Source organism: Lynx canadensis, chromosome F1, assembly GCF_007474595.2.
Source record: "Lynx canadensis isolate LIC74 chromosome F1, mLynCan4.pri.v2, whole genome shotgun sequence".
In the NCBI taxonomy this organism is placed as follows: domain Eukaryota; kingdom Metazoa; phylum Chordata; class Mammalia; order Carnivora; family Felidae; genus Lynx; species Lynx canadensis.
The window spans coordinates 10,546,590-10,564,726 of record NC_044319.2 but is presented as its reverse complement, the minus strand read 5'-3'; the positions used below and the strand labels follow the sequence as shown (position 1 = coordinate 10,564,726).

Sequence of the window (18,137 nt, the reverse complement as noted above, 5' to 3'; positions counted from 1 at the left end):
TCGATGTAAATATGAAGATCTTCTTGAGAATGAACTATTTTCTTTCTTTGTGCTTGCTTATAACTGGTAAGATGGCTAGGTAAAGGATGAACATGTGGGTTAAAGAATTTTTCTTTTTTTCTTTTTTTATGTGGGGGGAATGTTCTATGGTTCTAAACATTGGAATAAGACAACCTACAGAAATTCAGTATTTTCATGAATTGGTTGTACTTTATATAATTAACTTTTCAATCTGATTTTCAGTTTTAAAAAGACACTAACTGTACTAAATAGATAACATTAAAAAAAAAAATTCCGCCCTTCAGCCAACAGCAGGCTTGGCAATCCTACTGAGTTATAATTAAGAGTTAAGATCATATTATCAACATGACAACAATTAAAATTCATTAAAATACAAGGACGAGGGGGAGGAGAAGGAGAAGAGAGGAGAAGAGAGGAGAAGGAAGAAGAACCAAAAATTTTTCTTGAAAATTTTTAAAATCTAGGTTTGAAAACACAGCTGTAGCCATCTCTGCCTAGAGAAAATGGTGGTAGGACATGAGAGAACAGAAGACAAGGTGAGTTCTTCGAGCAAGAACTCTTACGTATGAAACCTGCACATAAAAACATGCACTGAGACTTGACAGTTAAATAGCTCCCCAATGATTTCTGTATGTGACTTTGGAGATCAAAATGACTGTATTGTCCACATACCTCATTAAATGTGCTTCCCGAAACAACTAACATAAACCTCCTCTACCCTTTACTAATTAAATGTACTACCAAAAAATAGGAGCTGACAGATGCCCTAAAATAAGAATCGTAAGGTTAAAAAGCTGAGCCCCCTCAAATTAAAATAAAAATAAACTCATACCTGTCGTCAAGAACTATGAAGTCTAAACTACTCGCAAGCTAACAAGTACCTGCCACCATCTCATGAATGCTGGCAGAAGACACAAGACTCCTAAGTCAGAAGCAAAGGATTTTTCTCCTTAATCAATGCAAGCTTCAAGTTCACATAGGCTCCTTGTCCCCCAGTTCCCACAGGGCAATGCGGAGCAGCCTAGGTAAGTACTGGATATGCTGGGGGTTTGAATCAGAGCTGGAGAACCCTGAACTGAGGAAACCCAAATCTTACAAAAGATCAAGCAAACTTGTCTGACCTTTTTCCCAAAGACTGACATTATCTGCATTATACTGGGCAATAAATAAATCTGCCCTCTGCTCCAGAGAGAGATATTATAACTTCCAAAGCTGTTCCTTGTATATACATTATTGAAAAGATAGTCCAGAACAAAGCAGCCAGCGCCTCTGCTCACAAATGTGCAGAAATGCAAGACGCATGGAGAATTGTCTCCCAACAATTACACACTTGTTACGGATGAATTTACCTACTGCTGTGCCTTCCTACTCATGTCTTTCTTGCAACCCATGCTGCCTCTCATAATTCCATCACTGCTTTGACATTCTATTCTTTATTAACAGACCATAAGCTCAATAAAAAGAGAAACACTCTTGATCACCCGGGTACCCTAAGTGCCTAGAACAGTACAGAGGACAAAATAGGCATTTAATATACATTTGCTAAATCAGTGAATAAGCAAATAGGATCATGATACTCGCTCTGTTCTATAATATGTCTTCTGTTGGGTGAACATCTTTCAATGACAATAAATATACAGCTACTGCTCTTTTTATAAGAGCTATTGCTCATTTTGAATGGTTATATAACTTACTAAACAGCTTTGCAACTTACTTATTCACATACCTATCTCCCTTAGTAGACCGTGAGATGCTTGAAATAAGTGTTAGGCCAGGTTTAAATACCTACTTGGAACATACTATGAATAAGCTGGGCAAAACCTAACTTCTCAGAGCCTTAGTTTACGTTACATTTGTAGAAGTTTTACATTTGATGGGTACACATTTATTGTCAGGAGCAAATTAATTAGCATTCTCAAAACTTGTGGACCTGCTGATATGCTCTACACTTAAAATGAGTTCTCTCCCTATACACTGGTGGGATTGTTCCAAGTTAATACTGCCTGAAAAGAGAGAAAATCATTTTTCAAAAATGACCTCATTTAGGAGTTGAGGTAAGTTCAGCTGATTAAAGAAAAACAGTAAGGCTGGTGATACTGAACAGCAGAGATGGAAAAGCATTTTAACAAAATTTTTCACTTTACTTCATTCTATTGTCCCTTTGAACTACTTTGTCTTTAAAGCCAGACTTCCTGGTCATCTCCACATGCCGCCTTCCCTAGCTCACTGTCAGCTCTTCTTTCCCCTGCACTGTCCCTTGCCCCCTCCTCTCCATTGGTTTTGTTCTTAGAAATCATAGGTCATCAGTAAATCCAGTGGGCCCTTTTAAGACACATTTTTCATGACCTCATAGTATTATCTGTCACAGCTGACGCCATCTTCTTGAAATAATCTTCTTCTTTGGTCCCCATGGCATCTTACCAGATAACCAGGAGAACTGAAAATCAAAGGGTGACAAAACTCCTTTGAGGTGAGACAGAACACAGAACGGTTTCATCTTGGACAGAGCACAGGACAAAGAGGCAGCTGCCATCAAAGTGCAGAAGGAGAACACTGTGAGATGCAAACAAATGCTTTAAGGCCAACGGTGGGCTAACAAGATGGTTGAATCTCTGAGATCCTAGACACAGGCAAAGTCCTCATTCGGTCACCGGCTCTTTTCTGTTAGCTTCCACCAAGAACTTGCAAGAAACACTGGAAACAGGGCAGGAGACCAGAAAGAGTCCCTCTCTGGCAGGACACAGGCATGAAACCCCACTCATGTTTCAGGCCATTCTCTCAGGGGAAACAAAAGCCGCAAGCCACTGCAGAAACCCAAGCTAAAAATGGCCTCAGTAAATGTCTACTACCGGTGAGAGAGGCAGGAGACCCTCACCATCATTTCAGGCAAAGGGCAACTGCCCTGAGAAAAGGATAAAAGCAGACACTGCCTATCCTTCAGGGAAAGGCAGGAAACCCCCTCCCATCTGATAAATAATCAATACGAAGTGTGGTGGCACTGAAATGTGTCAACTCACACTGAACTACCTTCCCAGAATCCCTTCCCTGTAGATGTCGCCTTAGGATGAATCACCAGCCATTTCTGCACAAGACTGATGAATGAAGTACAATTACAGCCATACTGACTTTGCACTCAGAAGGTTGGAGCAAAGCTCATGCTGCTTATACGTGTTGTTGTGTATCTGCTAGCTCACCTTCTTGGAATGAGCAGCAACTAGGCCTAGGAGTGTATGTAATAATAAGTTTATGTAAGTTTATGTAATAATATTCTAAATACTTGGTTGTCATTTCAACAATCTCCACAGCACCTTCACCGGCAGATTCCATCTCAAGAAACAGTTTCTTTGCTCACCCATAAGAAGCAACTCCTCATCCACTCAAATCCTGTGATTGCAACAATTCATCCTATCTTCAGGCTCCACTTATTCTAGTTCTCTTGCTATTTCCACCACATCTGCAATTACTTCCTCCACTGAAGTGTTTAACCCCTCCAAGTCATCCATAAGGATTAGAATCAACTTGTGCCAAACTCCTGTTCATGTTGATATTTTGATCCCTCCCCATAAATCAAAAATTCTTAATTTTTTCAAAAATTCTTAATGGCATCTAAAATAGGGAATCCATTCCAGAAGATTCTCAATTTACTTTGCCCAGATCCAACAGAGGAATCACAATCTACGGCAACTATGGCCTTACAAAATGCAATTCTTAAATAGTAAGACATGAAAGTCAAAATGACTCCTGGATCTAAGGGCTTAAAATGGATGTTGTGTTAGCAGGCATGAAAACACTCATCAGGACTCTTGAATGACCAGGTGCATTGTCAATGAGCAGAACTATTTTGAAAGGTATCTTTTTTTTCTGAGCAATAGGTCTCAACAGTGGGCTTAAAACATTCAGTAACCATATTGTAAATGGAATGCTATCATTCAGGCTGAAGCACAGATAAAGTAGATAAAGCACAGATAGAGTAGACTTAACACAATCTTTAGGGGCCTAAGATTTTCAAAATGGTAAATGAGCACTGGCTTCAACTTAAAGTCACCAGCTGTATTAGCCCCTAACAAGATAGTCACCCTGTCCTTTGAAGCCTTAAAGCCAGGTATTGACTTCTCCTCTTTAAATATGAAAGTCCTGGATGGCATCTTCTTATAGAAAACTATTCAATAGAAGGCTGTTTTATCTACACTGAGAGTCTGTTATTTACTATAGCCACCATCGTGCTAGAACTTCTGGATAACATGCTGCAGTTTCTACATCGGCACTTGCCACATCACCTTGCACTTGTATGCTATGGAGATGGCATCTTTCCCTTAAACCTCATGAACAAAAACTCTGCTAGCTTCAAACTTTTCTTTTTCAGGTTTCTTACCTCCCTCAGCCCTTACGCAGTTGAAGAGAAGAATGTTATTAGGGCCTTGCTCTGAATTAGGGAAACTTTAAGGGAAAGTTGCGACTGTTTCATCTTCTATGCTGATCACTAAAACTTTCCCCATATCAGCAATAAGGATGTTTCACTTTCTTATCCATCACGTGTTCACTGGAATATCATCACTTTTAATTTCCTCCAAGAAATTTTCTTTTGCATTCACAACTTAGCTACTGTTTGGCACAAAAAGGCCACTTTTCAGCCTGTTTTCTTTTTTTTTTTTTTAATTTTTTTTTAACGTTTATTTATTTTTGAGACAGAGAGAGACCAAGCATGAACGGGGGAGGGTCAGAGAGGGAGACACAGAATCCGAAACAGGCTCCAGTCTCCGAGCTGTCAGCACAGAGCCCGACGTGGGGCTCGAACTCACGGACCGCGAAATCATGACCTGAGCCGAACCAACTGAGCCACCCAGGCGCCCCCATCTCAGTTTTCAACATGTCTTCCTTACTAAGCGTAATCATTTCTAGCTTTTTTTTTTTTTTTATTTTTTTTAACGTTTATTTGTTTTTGAGACAGAGAGAGACAGAGCATGAACGGGGGAGGGTCAGAGAGAGAGGGAGACACAGAATCGGAAGCAGGCTCCAGGCTATGAGCCATCAGCCCAGAGCCCGACGTGGGGCTCGAACTCACGGACCACGAGATCGTGACCTGAGTGGAAGTCGGACGCTTAACAGACTGAACCACCCAGGTGCCCCTCTAGCTTTTAATTTAAAGTGAGATATGCAGGCGCTCCTGGGTGGCTCAGTTGGTTAAGTGCTGACTTCGACTCAGGTCATGATCTCACAGTTCCTGGGTTCCAGCCCCACATCGGGCTCTGTGCTGACAGCTCAGAGCCTGGAGCCTGCTTTGGATTCTGTGTCTCCCTCTCTCTCTCTGCCCCTCCCCCACTCACGCTCTGTGTCTCAAAAATAAACATTTAAAAAAAAAGTAGATACACAACTCTTTCTTTCACTTGAAAGGAACATGGTAGAGTTATTAATTGGCCTGATTTCAATATTGTTGTTCTCAGGGAGTAGGTAGACCCAAAAAGAGGGAGACACAGGGAACAGCTGGTCAGTGGAACAGTCACAACACACACAACACTTATCGATTAAGTCCACTGTCTTATATGGGCACAGTTTGTGGGGCCCCAAAACAATGACAATATTAACATCAAAGATTACTGATCACAGATCAATGTAACAATGATAATAATGAAAAAAGTTTGAAATATTGTAAGAATTAGAAATTCTTACAAATTCTGTGTCACAAAATGTGACACAGACACACAAAGTGAGCAAATGCTATTGGAAAACAGGTGCTCCATGCAGGGTTGCCACAAACTTTCAATCTGTAAAAAACGCAGTATCTGCAAAGTGCAGTAAAATGAAGCACAATAAAACAAGATATGCCTGTACTGGAAGTTTTAGCCAATGTGGTATTGCAAGAAAAAAAAAAAAAAAGACATACATATTGGAAAGGAAGAAATAAAACAGACCCAATTGGAAGATGACATGATTTTGCATGTAAAAAGTTCCCAAGATTATACCCCCCCAAAATCCTAGAACTATAAGTGAGTTCAGCAAGGTCACAGGATACAAGATCTGCAGATACACAAAGTTGCGTTTTTATATATTAACAATGAACGTGTGAAAGTTGAACTTAAAACACAAAACCATTTGTAATTGCTCCAAAGAAAATTAAATATTTAGACATAAATATAAAAAATAAATATAACGTATCCTGATCATTACAAAACGCTGATGAAAGACACCAACAACTTAAACAAATAGAGTGTACCATGTTTATGGATCAGAAGAATCAACACAGTGAAAGACGTCAGTTCTTCCCTAATTGATATATAAATCTAATGCAATTCCTATCAAAATCTCAGTAATTTGGGGGTATGGACAAGCTTGTCCTACGATTCATATGGAAAGGCACAAGATATAGAATAGCCAAAACAATTTTGAAAAAGACAAACTAAGGGGGGAAAAGATCACTCAATTTGATGTTAAAACTTATTATATAGCTACAATAAGCAAGACAGTGTGGTATTATTTACAGAAGAACACACACACAGATCAGTGACAGAGAACAAAGAACACAGAACCAGGTCCACATAAAATGCCCGACTGATTTCTAAAATAAAGGCGCAAAAGTAACTGAATGGGGAAATACAGCCTTTTCAACAAATGGTGCTAGATCAAGATGACATCCACAGACACAAAAATGAACTTCACGCTAAACCACACACATCATACAAAACTTAACACAAAATGGACCCCAGACAAATACAATTTTAGGAAAAAAACCTAGGAGACAATCTTTAGGACCTAGGGATAGGTTAAGAGTTCTCAGACAGGATACCAAAAGCATAATCCATAAAAGGAAAAATTGATAAATTGGACCTCACTGAAGTTAAAAACCTTTATTCTGCAGAAGACCCTACAAAAAGAATGAAAAAACAAGCTATAGACTGGGAGAAAATATATGCAAACTGCACACCTGACAAAAGACTAGTACCTAAATTATATAAATAAATCCCAAAACTCAACAGTAAAAAACAATTAATAAACCAAACAAAAAATGAGCAAAAAACATAAAGGGACATTTCACTGAAAATATAAAGATGGCAAATAAGTACGTAAAAAGATGCTCAAAATTAGCCATTAGAGAAATGTAAATTAAAACCGTGAGTTATCACTATATAATTAGAAATAAAAATAGTGATAACACTCCTGCTGGTGATGATGCAGAGCTGATGGGAATGGAAAATAGTATAGTAATACCTGAAAGAGTATAGCAGTTGCTTACAAAATTAAACAATGTGCTTACCATACAATCCAGTAATTGCAATTCTTAGACATTTATCCCCAAAAGATGAAAACTTACGTTTATATGAAACTGCATGTTCGTAACAGTTTTATACTTAACAGTCAAAAATGGAAACAATCCAAATATCTTCAACAGGTAAATGGTTAAATAACCATATAACCATATCACGAAATACTAATAAACAGTAAAAACAAATAAACTATTAATACAACAATTTAGATGAATGTTAAGGGAAATACACTGAGTGAAAAAAGCCAGTCTCGAAAGATTACATGCTGTTTTTTATGTTAACATACATGTTATTTATATAATATAAATAACAATTTAATATAAATAACAATTTTTGAATTGACAAAATTATAGAGATGAAAAGCAGATTACTAGTTGCCAGAGGTTAGCAGTAGGGAGAAAGGGATATAGCAGTGACTATAAAAGGATATCACAAAGGAACGTTGTCATGGAATTATTCCCTATCTTAATTGTGGTGGTGACCATGTTAATCTATTAAAATTAATTAAAATTAATGTTCAAAATGCACAGAATACATACACACACACAAATAAGTACACATATAATTGGGGAAATCTGAATAAGGTTCATGGCTTTATCTATGTCAATTTCCTAGTTGTGATATTATCATATAGTTGTATAAGATGTTACCATTCATTGGCAGTATTGGTTGAAGGGTATATGAGATCTCCCCAAATTATTTCTAACAATTGTATATGAACCTACAACTGCCTCAAAATAAAAAGTTAAGGAAAGTACCAAGTTAAAAAAAAAAAAAGAAAAGTTAAAAAACAAACAAACAAAAACCTTCCCACAGAGAGAACTCCAAGCTCTGAGGTCTTCAACAATGAAATCTATCAAACGTTCAAGAAAAAGGTAATTTCAATTCTATATAACCTCTTTAGAAAAAGAGAATACATTCAACTCATTTATGAGGCCAACATTATCCTGATACCAAAACAAGCAAAAATATAACTATAAGCTATAATTATAAGCTTGTAACTTATAAGAAAACTATAAGCTAAATTTTATGAGCATAGACACAAAATTCCTACCAAAACTCAAGCCAGCAACATATAAAGGATAATTTATCATAACCAAGTAGGACTAGTCCAGGAATTGAATATTAGTTCAACATTAAAAAAATCATTTAATATGCTAATATACCAAATTAACAGAATCAATGAAAGAGAAATCATATAATCAACTTAAGAGATATAGGAAAAAAACCTTGACAAAATTCAACAGCCAGTCATGACAAACATTCTCAGCAACCTAAGAAGAGAAGGACATTTCTTCAAAGAGTGTCTACAAAAAACATATGGTCAGTAAGATACTTAATAGCGAAAATCTGAAATGTTTCCAAGATGAGGAATGAGGCAAGGATGTCTACTCTCAGTACTTCCATTCGGATTCTATTGCAATCCTGGCCAGTGCAATTAAGTAAGAAAAAGGAAAAAAAGAAGAAAAAAGGAATACAGGTGAAAAAGGAAGAAATAAAACTGTTTTAATATGCAGAGACATAATCCTCTATGTAAAAATCCTACAAATTTGGGAAAAAAAATTATAGGAAGTAATTGGGGCACTTGGCTGGCTCAGTTGCTAGAGCACGTGAATCCTGATTTGGGTTGGGGTTGTAAATTCAAGCCCCAAGTTAAGGGTGGAGTTTAATTTAATAAAAAAAAAAAGAAGAAGAAGAAGAAGAGGGGGAGGAATGAGTAGGTCTAGTAAAGTCGGCAGGATGCAAGGCCAATAAAAAAAAAAAAAAATCAACTGCATTTCAATATGTCCATGATGAACGACTGGATACTGAAATTAAAAATTAATACCATTTAAAATAGTATTTAAAACATTATGTTACAGGGATAAATATAACAAAAATATGTGTAAAATTGTGCACTGAAAAATAGAAAACATTAAAGAAATGAAAGAAAACCTAAATAACTGGAGACAAAAAGGACTATCATGGATTGAACATTCAATATTGTAAAGACTACAGTTCTCTCTGAAATAACATATAGATTCAATATGATACCAGGCAAAACCCCAATAGTTTTTGTAGAAACTGACAAACTGATTCAAAATTTATATGGGAATGAGGAGCACCTGATTAAGCACCTAAAGCTTAATCTGTAGAGCATGTGACTCTTGATCTCAGGGTCATGAGTTCAAGCTCCACAATGGGGGGTAGAGTTTACTTAAAAAAAAAAAAATTATATGAGCATGAAGAAAACCCAAAATAGCCAAAATAATTTTGTATGATAAGAACTAAGTTCAAAATATTGCCCTGGCTGATTTCAATATTCACTATAAAGACACGATGTACTGCTATAAAGACAGCTAGATCGATGGAACACCATAGAGAAATGAATTTACATATATGGCCAACTAATTCTCAACAAATGGGAAAGACTGTCTTTTCACAGATGATGCCGGAACAACTGCATATTCATACAAAGAAATGAAAGTGGACCCTTACCTCACAGCGCAGATAAAAATTAACTCAAAATTGTTCACAGACCTAAATATAAGAATTAAGAGAAAACTTCTAGGAAAAAAAATGTATAAATCTTTGTGATGTTGGATTAGGTAAAGATTCTTAAATAGGACACAGAAAGCATGAAGTATAAAAGACCCTGTTAGGAAAAAGAAAAGAGAAGACAAACTGGGAGAAAAATATTTGCAAAATACGTATCTGATTAAGAACTTGTATCAAGACTATACAGAGAATTCTTACAATAGTAAGAAGGTAAATCTGAACATTTAACCAAAGTATACAGATGGCAAATAAGCCATGAAAAGATACTCAACATCATTAATCATTAGGAATAAATCAAATGCAAATTAAAATGATAACGATACCATTATACCTACATACCTAGAGAGGCTAAAATTAGGAAGACTCCCAATGCCAAGTGCTGTGGGAATGCAGCATGGTACAACTATTTTGGAAAGCAGTCTGGCAATTTCTTGCAAAGTTAAATACACTTACACAACTCGGCAATCCTATTGCAGGTTACTACCCAAGAAATAAGGATTTAAAAGGGTCCTACTCTAGTTATTTTTCCCAAGGAGTAAACAAGGTTTCATTATTTATATATTCTTTATTAGCAATGAGCAGTGTTAAAAAAATTTTTTTTAATCTGCTGCAAGTACTTGAAACCCACCCACCCTAACCTTGACATCAATGACACTCAATTACAATTATTAAAAATATAAACCATTTAGTAAAGTTTTGCAAACCTCAAGCCAAGATCTATCGGTAAATATTCTACCACATCAACACCACAATTTCTAGCATGATACAGAACAGAAAATAGTAAGGCTAACCACCACTTGGAGAATCTTTTATTTTAGTTGCATGTGTATACCACAAGTTGCCATGTAAATGTATTTTTACTGTGGATCATGGTCAAACATTTTAGAAACACTGACCTAGAACATGCCTACAATACAAACTCTGTGCTACCAGCAGCTCCTATCCCTTCTAAGCATTCTCATCCTATACCCAGGAAGAATGAAATCCACAGTAGAGCCATTCAAATCTGTCTGCAGCTGCTATGATTGATATGTCTTTGGTGGTCTTATCTTCAGGAATCATCAGCATATTCTATTACATGTATTTGTCATATTTGACAGTCATTTTTCACCACTAAAATCAGACATCTTTCAATTTGCGTTGAGGTTTCAAAACTAAAGAGACAAAATACGAAGATTCCACTAACTTTTCCCCAGTAGCTAACAAGGAAGCAAAAGTCAGAATTTATTGACTCATATAACATATTGTAACTTGGCAACACATTATGAAGAACTGGGTAATGCAGATGTATTCAGAATATGCTAAAGAAGAATCTAAATGCAAAAATTATCCATTTCAATATATATGACTCCAACGATACTCCAAAAACACAGATTTCCTAATCCCCTCACAAATAGAAATTTCAAACTCCACTATAAAGTTGTCATAGGAAGGTACCGGGGTGGCTCAGTTGGCTGAGTGTCTGACTTTGGCTCAGGTCATGATCTTGAAGTTCCTGAGTTCAAGCCCCACATCAGGCCTGCTGCTGTCAGCATGGAGCCTGCTTCCGATCTTCTGTCCCCCTCTCTCTGCCCCTCCCCTGCTTGTGCTCTCTTTTTCTCTCTCAAAAATAAACCTTTAAAAATAAACAAAGTTGTCATTTGCTGCCTGCTATAGTCTGAATGGTTGGGTCTCTTCAAAATTCCTATGTTGAAATCCTAACCCCTAAAGTGATTAGCATTAGGAGGTGGGATCTTGGAGAGGTGATCAGATTAGGATTAGTGCCCTTCTAAAAGAGACCCTGCTTCTGCCCAGTGTGGTTACAATGAAAAGAATGCTATATGAATCAGGAAGCAGGCCCTCCTTAGCAGACTGAGATCATGATGTAGGCATCCTACTCTCGGCCTTCCAGCCTCCAACACTGTGAGACATAAATTTCTGTTGTTTATAAAGCTACTTAGTTTATGCTATTTTGTCAGAGCAGCCTAAACTGACCAAGACACTGCCTAATCATAGCTTAAGCATTTTATATGAAACATACTATACATTATGGCACACAACTCCCTTGAAAAGTTCTTTCACTCTTTTGTCAATTAAAGTAGAAAGGTTAGAAAGTAAAAATTCAAATGTGGACAAGTCCATTTAAAATGAGAGAAATATGAATAGAAAGAGGAAATGTACAGAAATGATAGCTTCTTTTATAAGCAATGTTTATCTTTATAACACTGTGTGTGTATATATATAAAACTTGTGACCAATAAGTTATCACAATAATCACTGAATCCCAAAAGCACTACCGTATCTTGAGAAACAAACATTTAAATCTACAGGTGTTTCTGACTCTGGACTTTGTAAATCACTCTTTAAAAAAAATAAATCCTACACTGACATTTAGATCAGGCCCATAAAGATGACAATAGCTGGCCTAGCCTCTGAATCCCGATGAAATCTTGTGAATTTCGGGGTTAAGTGAACATATGTATTTTTCACCTAAATAACATATAACAAATTATTTATCTTCATTCCCACAATATAAAAAGATGTTTTATGAACTGCAGTTTTCTTTGGTAGAAGGAAAATAAGTAATTAATCAAATTTAAAATCACCTACAAAGCCTGGAAAAACACAGACTATGGTGAAATAATTTGAAATGTAAACATTACAAGAAAAATCTGTCAATTCTATCTGTGAATTATTTATTTAGCAGTAATTCATTATGAAAAATACAAATAATGGAAATAAACTGGAAAAATAACCTACAATACTATAAACAATCAAAATGTTTGAAGTCTCAAAAAGAAAAAAGTTGAGAGAGAGAGAGAGAGAGAGAGAAACGAGAGAGGGAGGGCAGAGAGGAGAGAGAGAACCCAAGCAGGCTCCGAGCTGTCAGCACACAGCTCACAAACCGTAAGATAATGACCTTTGCCGAAACCAAGAGTTGGACACCTAACCTTAACCCAGGTACCCCCACCTTCTACATTCTTTAACTTAGGCTTTATAAAGACTTTGTAGGAGTACTTCAAAATATTATTTTTAAGAAACTCATTAATTCAGTCACTACTAATGAGGATTTTACTATTTCCTGAATGCTATGCCAAGATTTAGCACTGGGGTGTAGAAGAATTACATAAACGGTGTAAAGAAGGTCTACTGAGGCCAAGAAATTACTTTACAAGTCATTTTCAAATACTTAGAAAACCACATTTAAAGGATGCTGTTCAAGAATATGCTATTTATAAAGCATATGTTATTATCACATTTAAAATATTATTTAAGATAAGGAACTGCCTATATATATATACTGATATCTGAAAATCTATGATTTGGAATTTCTACTTAAGTCCGTGGATTCTTGCTTTTCAATTCCCCTCTACCCAATGCAAACTCTGTTCCCATTAGGGAGTTACAGGAGGAGGGGAAAAAGGAAATGTATAGATTCATATTTTAACTGACTGTCATAGATACAGCTGAACTAACTGAACCAAAAGAAAACATGAATACATAAACCTATATAGATCAGTACTTAAACAGTCCAAGTAATACAGGACCAAACAAATTTATTCACGCAGAACGCAGTGTTAAAGTTTGTTTTATCAAGCTAAAATTAAGTTCTTTTTCAACAAATAAATATTAAAATACTGCACATCTTTTTAGGTTAATGATTAAAAAACACACTGTCTACTGTGTTTAATTTTAAGACAATCACCACTCTAGGTCCCTATCCTACAACAAATGCACAACAAGCAAGTACAAGGATATTCACTGCGGCGCTTTTGTAACAGCCAAGGTTCATTTCCAGAGGAAAGGTCTGAGTGGATTACAGTACCATCATACAGTTAAATACTATGCAATAGTTTAAAAGACTGAATAGGTCTATTTTTACTGCCTGGAAAGATCTCCAAGAGGGAGTGTAGAAAAAGCAAATTGCAAAACAATGTTTACAAGATGACACCATATATGCAGGATTCAAACACACACACACACACACACACACCACACACAAAACTATAGCATTTCCATATGTACATAAGCGCTTGCAAAAATGCAAAGAAAAAAGTCTGCAGGAATATTCAAGAAACAGATAACTGTCACCTCTAAGAGTGTGAGAGTGTGTGTGTGTGTGTGTGTGTGTGTGTGTGAACCTGGAATGGGAAGGAATCACAGGAATTTCTGTTTCATTTTTATTAAGTCTGTACAAGAATGTACTCAGATGTCACTTGAAACACTAAATAACAAGAATAGGGAAAAAAAAAAAAAAAAAAAAAGCTTGCTCAGTGCTCTCAAATAATTTACAAACCAGAACCGTTAGGTGTAAGATTTCATTTTCCAAAAGATGATTTGAAGGCAACACCAAATGCCATCACCGAATACTTGCCTGGCAAAAAGTGACAAAACCGGAAAGAAAAAAAGTTTTAGATGATGTCTTATCTTCAAATAAAAAAAAAGACTAACACGTGCTGCAAGACTGCAGAAGAAAAAAGCCCCTTCCTAGAAATACGTCCACCTTACTGGACTTTTTCAGCTAGCTCGGCTTGACCCAGAATCCTCACAAAACCACAAAACGAAAAAAGCGGCATGCTGTTCCCTCAAGTATTGAAGGTTGTTTTTAGAAAGCTTAACTAAGAAACAGTAAATGCCAAGTGTGTTTTACAGGGGTGGGAATAGGAACGTGAAACCCTACACCTCCTTAAAGCGGTCAAAACGAACTGAACAGCACACAGTGGAACAGGGAAAGCGCGCGGGGGTGGGGAGAGCTCAGCTATCACTTTTAGGTTTTGGCTCCGAGCCGCAGGACAGTTTACGCGGAGTCCGTCTGGAGCGTGAAGTCCCCGAAGGTGGTCACCGCCGACACCCAAACCCTCCGAGGACTGGAAGGGAGAGGGCTGTCAACAAAAACTTAGTCCTTCGGCGGAGCGGGGAGAGCGCTGGGGAAGAGCACAAGCGCCAACTTTGGCTCGAAACGAAGCAGCTCCGGGAGGTTCGGCAAGTCTTCTCCCCAATCCCACTCCACAAGCGACCCCCAACACCTTTCCGGGCCAGTGCCGTCTGCCCCCCCCCCCCATTAAGCCCCCCGAGGAAAACCCAACAAGGGCGGCGGCTGGCAGCATGCAAAGGGGGACTTGGCCGTGGGAGGACACCGGCAAGGGGTCCGTCGGCCAACGTCCACCCAGCACCCCAGGGTCTCCGGGGCGCCCCTGCCGAGGCGCTGTCCCACCTCCAACAGCCCCGGCGGCGCGGCCCCCTCCCCCACCTCTGGGCGGCGACCTCAGCGCCTCCGCCCCCGGGCCCCCGCTCACCCAGGTAGCGGCTCCGCAGCCGGGACGGGTCCTCCAGCCCGAGGGACCTTTTCCTCACGTCCCACAACAGGTGTGGGCAGGAGCCACCCCGAGACATGGCTCTGCCGGGCCGGGGTAGGAGGGGAGACCACCGCGTGGGGGAGGGGAGGAGGGGGAGGGGACACGCGGATCAACACCCGAGCCGCACCAGCACCATCCGCGCGCCGGGCCTCGCGAGCGCAGCGAGTTAGATGGCGGCGGCGCCCTCGCCCCCGAAGCCCGGCCGCGCCCGGGCCGGAGCTCGCCTCATACTCTCCTCCTCAGACTACCCAGAACATCCAGAGATCAGCAACAGTCCCCTCCCTCGGCCCCCCTCCAACAGGAGGAGGCGGAGGCGGCCGCGACTCCTCCCTCTCCTCGTTCTCAACACCCTCCCCTCCAAGCCTTTCTCGCGAGATGACGACCACCCCCGGGACTGAGGCCCGTGTGCGCCACGGCTGCCCTCACCCTAGGAAAATGGGTTCGGGGCCCTGCAGCCAAATCCTTGACTCTTATGGAAAAGTGAGGAATTGAGAGAGAAGAAGATGAGATGTGAAGGGTCTCAGTCACGAGTCTCATTCCAAACGAAGCAAGAGCATTGTGCGGCGTCATCTTTAGTCGGGGCACTGAAGGCCCAAAAAGCCCATTTTAACTACGGGCCTTCTTAATCAGAGTGAAAGGGGACTAGAGCCGGTGCAGCTTCACTTTCCCTTCTCCAACATGGCCTCGAGGGCAGGAAGGAGAAATTAGAGGTTCGCGCTGGGCCCCGCCCGCACCGTGGGGCAGGCCAATCACAGTGGGCAGCTCGGCTTGCGCAAGCGCGCTGCCGCCAGGGCGCTGGGTTGGTTTGGTGAGGCAGTCCTTCTGGCACCTGTTGCCGTGACTCCTCCTCCTTCCCGCGCCCGGGGGGAAGGTAGGCGGACCCGGGGCGGGCCGTCGCAAAGCCTCCGCCCCCTTGGTCTTTTCTGGGCCCCGGCCACTCGGCGGTTCTCAGCGGGGCAGGCGGAGCTGCGGGAAGGGCACGCTAGGGGAGAGGAGGACGCGAGGAGCTGTGGCAGGAGAAAGTGACGAGTGCCCTTCGTTGTCATCCAGGGAGGAGCACGCGGCCACTGCCCCACTCGGCCGCCCACGACCACTCGGCCGCAGAGATGTCAGCCGCTGGCGTCCGGGGCCTTCGGGCCACCTACCACCGCGTCCTCGATAAAGTGGAGCTCATGCTGCCGGAGAAATTGAGGCCGATTTACAACCACCCAGCAGGTAATAGATCCAGAATAGCTCTCTCCGAGACCTTCCCTCCTTCTTCCTCGAAAATAGACCTTTAGAGGCCACGGACACCCTGCCGCTGGAGGCATCACCCACAGCCCCCAATCTCTTCCCTTCGAGAGAATCGGTCTCACTTTTCCATCCTCCTTGCTTTTTGCTTTCTCTCCATCCACGTCTTTCCTAAGTCTGTGATTTTCGAGTCAGCGCCCTTCGCGACCTTTCTTGCACCCCATCCCTTAGGCGCTTCCCAAACCCGGACCGGGCCTCTGGATTTTATCCTTCTCCATTTCCGCAGCCACGAGTCGGTGTGGGCCCCCACGAAAATTCTCATTCACTCCTCTTTCCCTCCAAGAGTAGCGGTAGATTGACCCACGCGGAGCAGAGCCGGCTTGTCGCACTGAAGGGTTTGGAGTAAAGGTCACACTTCCTTCAGCTCCCGCCGGCAGAGGCCTGCAGATGCGTTACCCGGGTTTCAGAGTCGGTGTCCTACCACGTCGCATAGGTTCAGTTTAAGTCTGTCCTTACACGTGAAATTACTGAGCAAGCTCTCCCTAGACTTTTTCGTGTGCACATTCCCGGATTTAAGTCTGCTGTGCCTCTTCCTGTAGGTGTGACCTTGGGCGAAATCCTAGATATTTTAATTTCTGTAAAATCTGCTTAGTGTAAGAATTAACGATAACATATGTGTTTCATTCTTCATAAATGCCTCGCACATGTTGGCTCTCACTTGTCCTGTTGGAAAAAAAGTGTTCCTGTGGTTGAAAACAAAGAATGCTTTAAGAAACTGAGAGATGCTGATCCTTCCAACTCTTGAAGATCTGGAATTTTGTTACCTCTTCTATAAAGTGGGCAGTAATAATACTTGACTGGGAACTAAAACTGGAGATGCTGAGGTCTCTTTCAAGCCTAAGATTTAGCAAATGAGAAAACGTGTCATAAATTGAGTGCAACCCAAAAGTGATCCTTTTTTCCTTCATAGTTAAATATCTCTCTGCAGTTGGTATCATTAGGAAAGTTGTCTTTTCCCCTCGTATTTGAACTAGGAAGCCTGTCTCTGGAGTCTGAGATGATTACTGGCTCTGATTTCCAGTTGGATAATGGAATGAATAGTATAATAATGTTAGTGTACTTTAGTATACTGAAGTATGAAGTAAATATTATGCGTTAGTATATGATTTACTGCAGTAATGATACCCGTTATAACATTGATCTTTAAGGAGAGCTTAAGGAGAATTCTTTGAGAAGTTTATTTAGCTTATTTGCCTTTTAGTTTTTTTAATACTCAATTTTTTTGGAATTGTGCTGTGTTTTGTGACAAAGGTTTTCGGGTGGGAGGGTTGAGCAATGCTTCTGTAGTAATCCAGGCTTTAAAGTCAACTGAATTCTATGGCGTCAACTCGGACTCTCTTAAGCTTTGTATTTGGGCTGTAGGATAAGGGCAGGGTAGAGGAGGAGCAATCTAATACAGTGGAAGGTAGTTTTATAGCGATCTTTTCCAGGGCCTTGGCTTTAGCACACTTATAATTACCGCTTAAAATACTTTAGTCATCTTTCAGAATCAGGAGACATTACCTTTTCATTTGTAGACTGTGCATCTCATGTTGATATTCTTGGATTAGTTCAGTTACTGTCACCTCTTTTTCAGTGTGAGGGAAGGAGAATAGGCTCTGAAGCCAGACGCAGGTAGGTTTAAAGCTTGGCCGTGTGACCTTGACCTTAAAGCCCCGAAGCCTTATTTTTCTGATCTATAAAATGGGGATGA

The 18,137-nt window shown here is 40.1% G+C and overlaps 2 protein-coding genes across 2 annotated transcripts in view; one reads left to right on the top strand and one right to left on the bottom strand.

Moving 5' to 3' along the window:
- DCAF6 (DDB1 and CUL4 associated factor 6) overlaps positions 1-15,418 on the bottom strand; it is a 134,045-nt gene extending 118,627 nt beyond the window's left edge. Inside the window, 1 exon segment of the mRNA XM_030303239.2 lies at positions 15,095-15,418. Within this exon segment, the coding sequence (XP_030159099.1) occupies positions 15,095-15,191 (97 nt within the window). The 5' untranslated portion in view covers positions 15,192-15,418.
- A 654-nt stretch (positions 15,419-16,072) lies between these two features.
- The window catches only part of MPC2 (mitochondrial pyruvate carrier 2), a 30,624-nt gene continuing 28,559 nt past the window's right edge, over positions 16,073-18,137 (top strand). Inside the window, exon 1 of the mRNA XM_030303241.1 lies at positions 16,073-16,369. Within this exon, the coding sequence (XP_030159101.1) occupies positions 16,261-16,369 (109 nt within the window). The 5' untranslated portion in view covers positions 16,073-16,260. The remainder of the gene's footprint in view (positions 16,370-18,137) is intronic.